The 14752-nt window shown below is 38.6% G+C and overlaps 1 protein-coding gene across 1 annotated transcript in view; it reads right to left on the bottom strand.

Moving 5' to 3' along the window:
- Positions 1 to 14752, bottom strand: part of LOC141105640 (alpha-2-macroglobulin-like) — a 182647-nt gene that overhangs the window by 127477 nt on the left and 40418 nt on the right. Inside the window, exons 9-12 of the mRNA XM_073595611.1 lie at positions 13111 to 13225; positions 11883 to 11992; positions 8528 to 8686; positions 3649 to 3879 (exon numbers count right to left, since the gene is read on the bottom strand). Of these exons, the coding sequence (XP_073451712.1) occupies positions 3649 to 3879; positions 8528 to 8686; positions 11883 to 11992; positions 13111 to 13225 (615 nt within the window). The remainder of the gene's footprint in view (positions 1 to 3648; positions 3880 to 8527; positions 8687 to 11882; positions 11993 to 13110; positions 13226 to 14752) is intronic.

Below are 14752 nucleotides of genomic sequence, written 5' to 3' on the forward strand. Positions count from 1 at the left end.
TATGTCATATGCCTTTGCTACGGGAGCTCCAGGAGAATAATCCAGGTGATTTTTGGAATTATCTCCGGATGACGGACCCCTGCTTTCACCAACTCTTGGCATTGTTGACCCCCTATATTAAGAAGCAGGACACATGCATTTTATTTTATTTTTTGATGGAATAATGATTTGATTTGGTATACTTTCTATATTTTTGGATGCATAGAATGCACTTTTTGGTTAAGTTCTATTGGCAAATAGCATGTCTAATTGTATTTGCTTACCTTTTCAATGCACAATAAAAAAATTGTGGAGAATAATACTTGGCTATGTGTTTTACTTCAAATGACAGTTTGGGAGTAGGCAGTTACATTAAAAAAAATACAATTTAAAATTAACAAGGACACCAACATAGTTGTATCTTTGATCTTAAAAACTACAGGATAATGGTGTTATGGTTATAAATATATCAACAGATCCGCGCTTGCAGACTAATCAACACCTGCAGCCCCCCTAGGTGGGAAGGGGACACCTAAGTGATCCCCCAAAAAATAAAAATAAAAATATAGGGAATGGCACTATGTTATAACTAGGAGTGGGATTGAAAATTAAACACATGTACAAGAGCATAAATACTATATAAAATTGAATATATATATATATATATTAATAAGATCCAGAAATTTCTTGCAAAAAAATTGCTGTCCTTATTTTAGTGAAAAAAACACCTTATAAAGTGAAAAAAATGCTACTATATGTGCAAAAAATCGCAAATGTTAAAACAACTATGTGGATACCTTTCTTTTAATATTTTTAATACTGAAGTGGATATCCAGTGGGGACCTTTTATACACCAAGGGACAGGAAGTCCCCACCTCCTTGTGTGTAAACAGCTGCCTTTGGGATTGGGACGCGTGGAAGGAAACCGATACCCACGCAACTGGAGTGACAAGACCAACATCACTCGCTCGTACCCCTGCAGGGGTGGAGTGCTCCGGTGAGTGCAATCACATTGGGGGGGCACTACCAGTTATTACAGCACGGCATTTTTTCACGAAAGAAGAACTTTTGCACAATTGTTATGAACAATATTTTTTTTTTTTTTTTGCACTAAAACAACATATGGAATTTTTTCTTTAATATTTTATTGCGATTTGACACATTACTAATGATCTATTATTGCGAATGGCTATTGCACATTTATGCACTATTGTCTGATAATCACTGCTTCTGGCACTTATCACTTTATATTTATTACTGTGAAGATTTATTGGTGTTGTTTTAACATTTGCGATTTTTTGCACATATAGTAGCATTTTTTTCACTTTATAAGGTGTTTTTTTCACTAAAATAAGGACAGCAATTTTTTTGCAAGAAATTTCTGGATCTTATTAATATATATATATTTTTTCAATTTTATATAGTATTTATGCTCTTGTACATGTGTTTAATTTTCAATCCCACTCCTAGTTATAACATAGCGCCATTCCCTATATTTTGATTTTTAATGGTGTTATGGTATCTTGCCCAAAAAAAAAACAAACAAAAAAAAACAAGCATAATAATATTATTTTTGATATCACTAGAAAATAAAAGCCTTTTAAAATACGTTTGGCAGAACTCCATCAGTATCACCAGCAAAGCATCTTCATTATTATCCCATTAAAGAAGAAGAGAATTGTGCGCTGCATTTTGAGATTTCATAATTTGCCGCGTCACGAATTTTAATTCTCCATTACGAACGCTAGTTTACAAGACCGACCGCTTCCGGCTCGTCCTTACTTCCGAGCATGCGTGTTTGTACTTTGGACTTTTGTCCGACAGACTTGTATAAACACGCTCGGAAAATCCGACAACAGACTTTTGTCCGCGGAAAATTTATAAACCTGCCATCCAACATTTGTCCGCGGAAAGTTGGCCAACAATTGTCGGATGGAGCGTACAAACAGTCTGATTTTCCGCCAACAGCCTGTCATCACACAATTCCCGTCAGAAAATCCGATCGTGTTTACGAGGCTTTAGGAAGGGATTGGAATATTTTTTACAACAGTGTTTCTCAATCAAGTCCTCAGTTCCCATCCAACAGTGTATTTTTTTTTGTTAGGTAATCTCATATTCTGTATGCACAGGTGAAACAATTATTATCTCAGCATGGAGTATCGGTTTGAAAAACAATGTCCAAATAGAGAACAATAAAAGCTGCCTTGAGTTTCTTTTATTTATTTCAAGGTGGATCCAGATGGAAGCTGCAGTTATTCCACTCTAGGTGTTCTAGAGTGGAATAATCAAGAAAAGAAGAAATCAAGCTATAAGCTCCCAGCCAACAAAAAGGGTCGTCTGCTACAGCTAACCTATTTCCAGGCACAAAATGACAAAAGTGTAAAACACTGACCAGCAGTATGCAACATACATATTTTGTACAATTATTGGATGATGGCAACTACCCGCTTAATTGCGAAGGCGGACCTACTTCAATAATCAATGCGCCTTGAAGGGATAATAATCTGAAATCCAATTCTGATTGTAAATCAGTTGCTGAGCTTGGTAAAGTATCGTCATACTGAAAATAAGGTCTCCTATTTACTCACCTGGTTTCCAAATATTAATAGATCTTTTCTCCTGAATTAAGCAGACTGATATAACTGTTTATTTTTAATTTTTTTCTTCAGAAAGCATACTGCATACTGTTCAGTTAAACAATAAAACATGAAATACTTTCATAAAAAAAAAAAAATAAATAAAAAATGTTTTTAACCCCTAATAAACAACCCCACACCATAATTCCCCCTCCACCAAACAATTTGGACCAGTGCACAAAGCAAGGTCCATAAAGTCATGGATAAGTGAGTTTGAGGTGGAGGAATTTGACTGGCCTGCACAGAGTCCTGACCTCAAACCGATAGAACACCTTTGGGATGAATTAGAGTGGAGACTGCTAGCCAGGCCTTCTTGTCCAACATCAGTGCCTGACCTCACACGTGCGCTTCTGAAAAAAAAGTCAAACGTTCCTATAGACACACTCCTAAATCTTGTGGATGGCCTTCCCAGAAGAGTTGAAGTTGTTATAGCTGCAAAGGGTGGACCAACTCAATATTGAACCCTACGGACTAAGACTGGGAAGCCATTTAATTTCATGTGCGTGTAAAGGCAGTTGTCCCAATACTTTTGACTTTTGGTAACATAGTGTATATTGCTGACTGTTATGACATCAATAAGTAAATCCTGGTACGTGTGCAGTTTACGTCTGTGTTCATATACAGATCAGCCTCCTGTTGCTGCCTGTCACCTGGTGACTTTCTATAAAGTTAGAGAGAGAAGAAAATAATTAATTCTTCCTCTCACTTGCAGCAAGATTTTTTTTTTTTTTGGATTGTCAAAGGCAATGTTGGACATACAGGAAGGAGAGATTTCAGGGTGAGCGTCACCAGTGTTGTGATATTCACTTCAACAACGGCAGTGATAAAGGGCCTACAGAACTGCAAGGGTGGTCATTCTCTATCTGCTATGCATCCATAGAAAGAAGAAGGGGTGGGCTAAAAAAAACAAAAAACACATGTACAGATATTTTAGCATGTAAAATGCTTCCTACATATACAATTCTTTTAAGTTTAGCTGTTTACAATAATTGGAACCATTTTTATTATCGTCAAAATGCAAAAAGATTCTCACCAAATAATGAAGGTCAAAGTGGTCAATGTCATTCTTCAGCTCTGTGTGTTTAATAATATATTCCACCTGCACCTCCTGCTGCCCTTCACATGGGAGGACTTTGTCCAGGGAATGGAGTTTCAGGAAACTCTTATTACGGGAGTAGAAGGGTTTAAGATACAGATTTGCTTCACCATAATCAGGGACTATGTTGCCATAAACATATGGTTGATTCTGCAGGTTTGTTCTTGCCTTTGATAAGAAGACAAATATAACAAAAAATACATTTTGGGTCAAAGTGCTTCTCACATTTTAGATAAAATGACATTAGACTGGATTATGTAATTATGATGACATTTAAATATAAATAATAAAGGATAATATTAAATGTACATATTATTTTATCACTGCATAGAAAAAGATAGAGAAGGTTGATTACTGTGGACTAAGGACCTGAGACAACATACCTCCCAACTTTTTGATATTTAAATGAGGGACACCTATTAGAAAAATTATATAGGCAAAGGACACACCCCCTGTCACCCCCCCTTAAAGGAGAATTATACAAAAAAGATTTTGCCCACGAGTGCTGCTTTTTTTTTTTTTTTTTTTTTTTACCACTACTATTCCTTTATATTGGCTTTTGAAAATTACAAATGCAGCAATTTAGACATTGGATGAAAGGTTTAGCACTGGGAAACACTTTTTGAAAGATAAATTGTATATACAACTATATAGATCAGACCAAAATGAGGGACACATGAGAAAGAAAGAGGGATAGAGGGACTTTGTTCCAAATCAGGGACAGTCCCTCAAAATCAGGGACAGTTGGGAGCTATGGGCTACTGTTTGCATCCCTCCCTATACAAGTCAATGGAAATTCGAAAAGGAACCTAAAGCAGGTTGATGCAACCTAAAGGGAGGCCAAATGCAAACCAGGAGGTCAACTGTGGGTCAAAAGCACCTGTCAATGTGTTCTAAATAATTGCAGAAAAATGTCAAACTGATATCAAACACAAACGGAATGCACTGGAAAGCAAGCTGTAGTCACCTATTGACATGTCCCAAAGCAACAGGCTCTTAGACCAGTTTTATAGTAACCAATTGTGTGTTGTATCATTCCATATAACAGTGGCCAAGTAATGGAAACCCAATGAGATATACTCATCATAAATTGATAAACATAACAAGAGCTTATTTTATTTTTTTATTATTATTATTTTTTTTTTTTTAACAAAAGCATTCTATCAGATTTAATATAGGAAATGTAAACATTCTGTACTGCCCAATCATTTTCTTATTTAAGGTTTTAGAAAACAGAGGCAGAGATATAAGGCTACATTCACACGTCAGCGTTTTGAATCGCGGGCAGATTTGCCACAATTCTGCTTGCGATTTGAAAGCACCAATGTGTAAATGACAAAAATCGTGGGACTCACATTTGAGATGCCATTCATTTGAATAACACCTAAAATCGTGGTGCGGGTCTGCCGCGATTGTCACACCATATGGTGTGACCAAATCCCCATATTTTTTCAATATGTTTAGGTCTTTTAAATAGCCTTGCAGGAGTTAAATGTCATTTTTGTATGTGTGCGCTGTAATCTTTTGTTCTATTTGTATGGTCTTACACCATCTTTAATGCATTTTTTTAGGGTGTGCCCCCCCAACTCTTTGTTTGTCACGCCATAAATCATGCTACAATCATGGCAACCCCCAACGCAGGAAGCATGTCGCCCAAAGTAGCTCCTGAACTTTTTTTTTTTGGGAGATGCTTCCCGCGATGCCAGTTCCCGCGATTGTGGAGCAAATTATTGCGTGACAATCACGGCAGACCCATACCGTGTTTTTTGGTGCCATTCAAATGAATGGCATCTCAAATGTGAGTCCTGTAATTTGTCATTCACACATTGCCGCTTTTAAATTGTGGGAAGAATCACACCAAATCTGCCTGTGATTCCAAAACGCTGAAGTGTGAATGCAGCCTAAGGAGGCCGTTGGAAGCACACATGTGAAAGTAATGATATTTAAGGGGCTATAACAACAGTGAACTCTAGTGTAATGTGTCTCCAGGCATGACTGTCTGCTGAAGCATGTCTTCAGTCTCCAACTACTCATATAGCATTTTCACAGTCTATGACCAACTCCTGTAGCACCTATGTGGTTTTTTACCAATCTCATGTAGAATGTCTGTAGTCTTTGATTGTTTCCAGTTACATATGAAGTTTTTGACAGCTGTCTGTACCATTATATTGAGGAATCACACATTCAGTTCTGGAGGTTTTACACAATATGTACAGGTTCTGATTTGCTTCTAGCTAAATGGATGGAAGGGATACATTTGTTCCTTGATGGTCATTCCTAGTTGCCAAAGTGGACAGAACTCTGCTCCAGGGGTTGGATGAGTGTCTGTCTTGGCAGCTTGGACATGGTAAGTATATTGGTACCATAGTGACCATAGTCAATGGCAGCCAAGCACTTTTTCTTTAAGGCATATTTGTTTATAAAACTGTTCAGGGCAATGTCTTTTTTTTAGTTTCACAATAGTAAAATAAATTGGGCAAAATGTAGATCTGTTTCTTAAGATTAAAAACCATTTTCTTGAACATGGAAGTATGTCCACCAAAATAGAAAATATGACTCTAGTTACATGTTTTTGGTGCACTGAGGGTGAAGTGTGTTGAAAAAATGTCCAACCTTTAGTATCGGCAAATAGCCACACTAAACTATGCTTTAAGTCAGATATATGCAATTAGAATGACCTCCAGCTGTTGCAGAACTACAAGTCCCATGAGGCATAGCAAGACTCTGACAGCCACAAGCATGACACCCCGAGGCAGAGGCATGATGGGATTTGTAGGTTTGCAACAGCTGGAGGTCCGCTAATTGCATATCCCTGCTCTAAGTTAAAAGGCAGGTTTACCTGGGGGTCCTCTGCCTATCTAAATATTTTCTGATAGCAAAAATTGCCCTATTTGCTATTGTTATACAATTGAGGTCCCATTATGTGTAAATCTGGAAGTCAAATGATTTCTATGGTCATACCCAACCACCGATGGGTTCTTCTAAGAGATAGAGCCTAACTATGCAATCCAATCCCCATGCACCCCCTCAAGGTTGAGGAGGTGTGAAGTACTCCAGTAAGCCTACTCTCATCCCACCTTACACTTCTGTTTTTCCTCAAGAACCCATCATTCTAAACCAACCTTAACCACCCCAGGGTTTTTCAAACACTGAGTCACTTCAGGCCCATTTAGCCTTCATAGCCTAGTCAAACCTGATAGCCTTAAAACCTTCCAAAGTCTCAGAATTGATCACAAGCTACCAAACGTTGAAATATTTATGCAGATACCTTCAAGTCAAACTCTTTATACTTACACCTGTCTCATACCCCATTGGGGAAACCTATGTTCACTTCAAATGTACAGCGAGCACCCTCACTTTCCTGGCCTAATTTCTGAAATCTATTCAATGCTACTAAAATCATGCTTTTGGGACCCCCTTCCACATATTAACACATATGGAAATCATAACTGGGCTACAAACTGGCGGAGGAGGACCAGACACAGACATGACTTACAACAAAGGTTTGCTCCCAAAATGCTCTAGCAGTGGAACAAATTGTAGAGTGCTTACTCACTGGTACCTAATACCTAGGCAAGCTAGCTAGCTTGCTAGCTTAGTACCAAAGTTTCTTTCCACCTGTTTTGGTGGCTGCTTAGGAGGCTGATTGTAGAGCAAAGTACACTGAATATTGAATACGCTGTACAGCTATTATATCCTCAAAAATCTATATGAAACCATATCACATCACATGCTTGGTAATGTAGATACTGTAAACACCCCTTTAAATTCCTAAACCATCTGTTCAAAGCCACCAAACAAATGATCACAAAGGCATTGAAATCATATTTGCTTAAAACTTTGGAAGTCAAGCCAAGATTATCCCAAATTGTGGGCTATGAAAAATGGACAACTACGCTCACTAAAAATGGTATGGCCCTCTATGAAAATATGTTGGAACACTGGGCTGACTATTTCAGACCTTCAATAGGCACCTTCTGACACACTGAGCCAATTTACCCATTCTCCTAGCCGACCAGCTGGAGGTAGAGCCCTCCGCCCTCCCCCCTCCCCCCATTTGGCCAGTCTTCCTTACTATGATCCCTCTTATCCATCTCTTTTCCTTTCTCTCTCTATTCTGACTTTTTACAATTAGCAGTACCTTAGACTTTATCTTTGAAGAAACAGATCTCATAATTACACAAAACAATGTATTAGCTGCAATTCCCATTTCACCTCTATTGTCAACAGCATAATGTCATAATGCAATTATAACTGCATTGTAATGAAATCGCATTAGTACTCCGGCACCGCTGAATGTCATAAACTTTGTCTTTTGCATAGTCTACCCAATTTGCTATCAAAATAAAAATATTGAACAAGAAAAATGTCAAATTTGCTGAATCCTGGATTCTTTTTCTAGTGGGTGTTACTTAGGGATCAATGGTAATGCACCTAAAATACACATTGCACCTACAAAGCAACATATTTACAACACAAAAAAAATGCAAAAAATGTGAAAGGAGCATACAGCATGATTTTTTATTGAATAAAAGATTTAATGCAGTTTTTTCCCCAGCTTGTCCTTTTTTTGTTGTTTTTTTTTTTTTTTCGCCAATCTACCTACATTTTTATACTTTGATGTGATATTGCCACTTTTCCTGTCAAAGGTTTTTAAATATTTTAGTGTGAATATAATGATATAGGGAAATTGGGCGAATTATGTCAAACTAAACTTTTTTTGACAACCTATTTAACTAGCCCCCTTAACATAGAAATTTAGAAATACACAGTACAATACACATATAGCAATGTATCAAAACAAAACTGTTAGTACCGAGAGAGATATTCGTCCCATCCATTCACTTGTATTAACACTGAAAGAAGCTTGTCCGTTGTCATCTGTCACCAAGATTTCATTGATTGAATTGCTTAAACTTCTTAGGTAAACCTTAATGCCTGGTATCGGGTTATCACCAGCATCCACCACTTTAACCTGAAAGAATACATAATAAGATATCACAAAACAGAGTATTATGCCAGGAAATATGTTTTATCAGTCCTCATAGAAACAGAAGAAAAATGCATTTAATTGGATTGTTGATGATGCACACTTTCTCAAAAGCATTTTGGTGATGTGCCTAAAACAAAAACAAGCGCAGAAAGAATGGAGTGCATGTAGTCTGATCCTACAGTGTCTCATCATTACCCTTTGTAGGACTCGTCTCCATAGATTGCTATGTCTTTTTTTTTTTTTCAGCATTTCAACAAAAAATTCAAACATGATCTTGAAACATATACAATGCAAAAAAATGAAGGCAAAAAAGAGAGGAAGAAAAAAAAAAAAGGAGGAAAAGGAAGTGGGAGGTTGAGGGGGGACCTACGGCCAATGTAAATGTAGAACTGTTGGGAAGGTACAGAAACTATAAGATCAATCAATGTTATTTAATAAGTCATACTCTGATTTACCATCAGGGTCTGATATCATTTAATAATATAGTTTAGTTTCCTCAAATTCAAACCATTTTGCTCATGTCTTAATATTTCCTGGTCAGCCCTTTATTTCTACATGTTATTTCTTCCAGATTGCTATGTCTTAAATCAGCCACCACATTCACTTTCCCAAGATTGTTTAAAGAAATATCATTGTCTTTGAATAATCTGATGTGAGGTCAATAAATGAGAGGTGGGTAAAACCATAAAAAAGACTTAAACCAGGGCCTAATGAATGAAACATACACCTCTGACCACAATGTTAAACAAATGTTTCTGTTCTGCACTAAGAGATACGTGAACAGTATTTGGCTCAAGTAAGCAACACATTTGGCAAAATGCTGAGTGTATTGTGCACAAACAATGGAACTGAATATACAGGTGATAACACACAGGCAATTCTCAGAAAGTACCATACAACCCAGAACAAAATGGAATTGCATAAAAAGAATAAACCATATTCCATGCGAGAGTGGAAGAACCATGCTGTTTGATGCAGATATGCCAACCACGTACTGGGAGAGGCAATTATGACCGCATGTTATCTCCAAAATTGAATACTAGGAAAATCAACAACTGAGAAAACTCCATATGAACTGTGGAATGGAAAGGTCCCGGATTTGAACCATCTAAAAAATTAAAAAAAAAAAAAGCCCATGTGCACATCCCAAAAGAATAACGTACAAAATGGAATATGGGAGGAGCGGCGTGCTGACGTCACCACCACACCACGCTGATCCCGGAAGGAACGGGCAGCAGCTGAGAGCCGGCCGGCGCATATTGATTTTAGAGGCGATTTTTTACCTGCACACACTGTAAGTGCATTTCTTAATTTGAATTTAATAAAACGTTTTACTGTATCACGCTATGGAGCATTTTCTTTTCATGTATATCTGTGGAATGGGAGCGATAACACCTCTACTGAGTTGATTTCCTGGAGCGGTGAACTGTGATATACATCCTAACAGAGACCCAGTGGCTGGGGGACACAGCCACTTGCGTGCATGATCTCTGTGACAGGAAATCTATGGATCTGGTAAGGGGCTGATCTATTTGAGTTGGAGGAACTCCCTACTACATCACGCTCCCTAGGGAGATAATCTTTGCATGCCTCACACCACTTGAAGGAAGGTGTATTTCTCCCTCTATCAGAAAAGTTTTTGTACCTACAAGGACTCTTTTCCTGATTATATGGACTCATTATAATTTCTCTGGTTACTGAATTCCTATTCACCATCATTTAATGTTTTAATTTGTGTGATTCAAGTTTCCTAGTAATTAATATTTATCTCTTATTCATTTGTATTTTATTTACGCATGAGTGTTATAGGGGTGGTCGTATCAATTAATTATGATCACATTCATTTATTAACAGCGCAGCCTATCGTTTGTATAGTTATTGAGGTGGGGGTTGTCTCACATTTAAGGCTGCAGCAGCACCTAGTTTTTTCAGTTTTTTCCCTTTTTTGTTTTTCACTAAACACACCTGTAGAATATTTATTTGACTTGAGGGATAGCGCAGTATTTTTCTTTTTGTTTTTGAAGTTGTTTATTGAGACACAAAATGGAATGCTTGTGCAAAGGAAGGTGTAGTTGTGGGTTATAGGTTGTGGGTTATAGGTTGTGGGGTATAGTGGATCTCAAAAGGGTACAGAATTCTACACCAAGACACAAACAAGGTAAACATCAGTAGAAGTGTAATTGTCCATGAAACATCATTGTGTTCAAACTGAGGGAAATTCCACATCAGTGTCACATGAAGATAATCAACATAAGATAAAGAGATAACATAAGATAAAGAGACACAGAAATAGAAATTAATGCAGACAATCCAAATGCTGTAAAAGAAGAAACCAGGCCACAAGAGGCTTCAATCAGGAAATCAGCCAGAAGCAATAAAGGCACCCCAGCCAAATGTCTGCCCTGTGTTGCCATGTAGGTTTAAAACCAGAGCCAGATTCATGGGATGAGATACAAAGACTTCCAACTCATGAGACACAAAAGTGGATCACAGCATTTGACAAAAACACTTACAAGAATCAGATTTTTAAAACTGAGATCTGAATTAAGACTAAAATAAGGGGTAGTTGTTGAGTGAGAGTGTTGGAACACAGAATTGTATTTTATGCAACAACTACCGCACAACAGTACTTACATAGTAGGTAGGTGAGGTTGAAAAAAGACACAAGTCCATCAAGTCCAACCTATGTGTGTGATTACATTTAGTAGAGGTATATTCTTCAACCAGTAGATGGCAGTGTTTATATGTTTGTATCTGCAATTATAGTATGCTCTGTGTCTTTTCCCTGAGTAAAGGTTCCGAATTTTCTGTCTACAGATAAGCAGCAAAGCTCATGTGGACTGTGCACTGTCTGTTCTTTAGTGCCATATAAAGAATTTCTAACAAAAACTAATTAATTATTAATAGCGGGAACAGTAATCATACGAAATAAAAAAAAAGCACAGGCTGGTTGTACTGAAGTTGATTGATTGGTTGACTTCAGTACAAGTAGCCTGCCCACAGATGGATTGAAATTCGGCCAGTTCCTGCTGAACCGGCCGAATTTTGATTCGTCTGTGGCCGGTTTTACAGTTGTGTTCAGACATGTGATTGTTATTTTCAGCTCTCATTGGTTATAACAATTACAAAAACAAATTTTTTGGCAAAATAAGATTTACAGAAATATTATGCAACTCACCAATCCACTGAATGGGATCCCAGATTTATAGTTACTGTCAGCATTAACAAAAGACACCTTACTGATTACATTGGATACAGCAGCCTGACTGACTGTAGATAACTCAATTCCTGGCAGAAGAATTATTGAAAAGAAATAAGAGATCAGCTTTGGGAAATCATAGGATTCACCATTATTCTAACCTTAACATCTTTGTCAGGGGTGCCCAACCTTTTAAAGAGCTAGGGCGACAGTGCTTAAGCGACTTGATAACCGGTGGTGGGCCACAATGAGCAGTGTGGGCAAATGACAGATCTGTGTCCATTCTGCTTATACGGACACAGCCCGCTCTACTCTATGGGCCCTCCCTTTCGATCCCCAAGACTGAATGGGGCAGATCCCCTTCAGTTTTTTTTTTTTTTTTAGCAGATTGCATTGGTGTTAAGTGAATGTAAACGGACACATCTGCCGCTCCATATAGGCGAATGGAGAATCTGATAGGGTCCGCCTGAAAAACAGGACAGGCGGACCCGACTGGACCAATTGTGGAAATTCAGAAATTTGAAAATTTGGAATTCATAAATTCGACAATTCAAAAATTCAACAATTCGAAAAATTCAAATATCCGAAAATTTGAAAATTCAAGAACTTGAAAATTCAACAATTCAAAAATTAAAAATTTTTTAACCGAAATTCGTAAATTCGTTAAAAAAAAACTAATTTGGAATTAAACGAATTGCACATGTCTAATAGACATCTATTATATCCAGCAGGTGAGGTGCACTTTCAGAAAGTGCACCAAACAGGCAGCAGGTAATAACAGAAGTCTATGGCTCAGTGCAGGTAACACTGCACTTGTGAGTCAGTTTGAAAGCAGCCCATTAACCACTGCAGAACAGATATGCCTTTAATAGCAGTCTTCAATTTAGGTGTTGGCGGCTGTTACTGTCCCAGGCGGAGTGCATTTGGTATCACTCTGCCTGTAACAGCAAGACAGCGCTATACAGAATGCATGGGCTCCACAGCCACCTGGTTCCTCTACCACCGGCTGCATTCACAACATTGATGCTCTGGGATGGTGGGTCGGCAACCCATAATAATGGCTTGCTGACTCACCATCCCAGAGCAAGAGGTTGCAGGTCACATCAGAGGGCTCTGCGTGCCACCAGTTGGGCACCCCTGATCTATGTACATTACGGGTTCCATTTATAAGCAAGACAGAAGGAAGATGAAAACAGAAGAAGTTTACCAGTCCCATCCTCAGTGATAGAGGCTTCCCCTTTCAGTACACGCTCCATGTTGGAGTTCCTCATTTTATAGACTGTAGAATTAACCTCTATGGTATCACATCCCGATCTATCCAGCTGTGAGTGAAGGACAGAGAGGTACACAGTGCTGAAATATTAGTGATAAATTGAAGGACTTTAGTGTTGAAAACATATCTATATAAAGGATCAGTCCACAGAACCAACATTTCATTTTAAAGCAAGGAACAAAAATGAAATAGTTTGTAGAATTCACCTCCGTAACATCTCTAAAATTTGCCCCTTTTTAACAAATGAAACCACCAAGCTCCTTATTCACTCCCGTGTTATCTCTCGCCTTGACTATTGCAACTCCCTTCTCATTGGCCTACCTCTCCATAAGCACTGACAAGCTGACCCCCCACCTCTTCAACCTCTGCAGCAATGATGGCAGCACTCATACGTCTATTTTCCAAAGGCAACCTCTGGATATGACACTGAGCACATGCACTCAACTTTTTTGGTCGACCATGGCGAGGCCTGTTCTGAGTGGGACCTGTCCTGTCAAACCGCTATATGATCTTGGCCACCATGCTGCAGCTCAGTTTCAGGGTCTTAACAATCTTCTTATAGCCTAGGCCAGTGATGGCGAACCTTGGCACCCCAGATGTTTTGGAACTACATTTTCCATGATGTTCACCCACACTGCAGAGTGCAAGAGCATCATGGGAAACGTAGTTCCAAAACATCTGGGGTGCCAAAGTTCGCCATCACTGGCCTAGGCCATCTTTATGTAGAGCCAAAAATCCTTTTTTTAGATCCTCATAGAGTTCTTTGCCATGAGGTGCCATGTTGAACCTCAGTGACCAGTATGAGAGAGTGAGAGCGATAACACCAAATTTAACACATCACATGACACCGGGGAGGGAAAATAATTAATTGGGCCAAATTTGGACATTTTCACTTAGTACTCACTTTTGTTGCCAGCTAGTTATTTTGAGGGGACAGCAAATTTACACTGTTATACAAGCTGTACACTCACTACTTTACATTGTAATAAAGTGTAATTTCTTCAGTATTGTCACATGAAAAGATAGAATAAAATATGTACAAAAATGTGGGGGTGTACTAACTTTTGTGAGATACTGTACATGTATTTAATTTAGTATGTTTTGTCCACTGCAGCCAATGCCATTGGTATGATACTAACTTGTCTGCCATGTATTAAAATTCCTAAGACCCTGTGTACTGTTTCAGTAAAATTGTAATATTAATTTGATACTTGCATAAGCATGTTTTTTAACCACATGCCGTCCGCCCGCCATTTGACGGCGGTAGAATGGCTCCCCTGCACGAATCGCCGTAGCTGTATGGTGGACGGATCACTGAGGAGCCAATGCGCATGCCCGGTGGCCGCGATGTCCGTGGGGCACCCGTAATCGCTCGTGACAGAGCAGGAACATGGATCTGTGTGTGTAAACACACAAATCCATGTCCTGTCAGGGGAGAGGAGACAGATCATGTGTTCCTAGTATATAGGAACACTGATCGGTCTCCTTCCCCAGTCAGTCCCATCCCCCCACAGTTAGAGCACACAGTGAGGGAACACATTTAACTCCTTGATCGCCCCCTAGTGTTAATCCCTTC

The sequence above is a fragment of the Aquarana catesbeiana genome, linkage group LG08 (assembly GCF_042186555.1).
Source record: "Aquarana catesbeiana isolate 2022-GZ linkage group LG08, ASM4218655v1, whole genome shotgun sequence".
NCBI classification, from domain to species: Eukaryota; Metazoa; Chordata; class Amphibia; order Anura; family Ranidae; genus Aquarana; species Aquarana catesbeiana.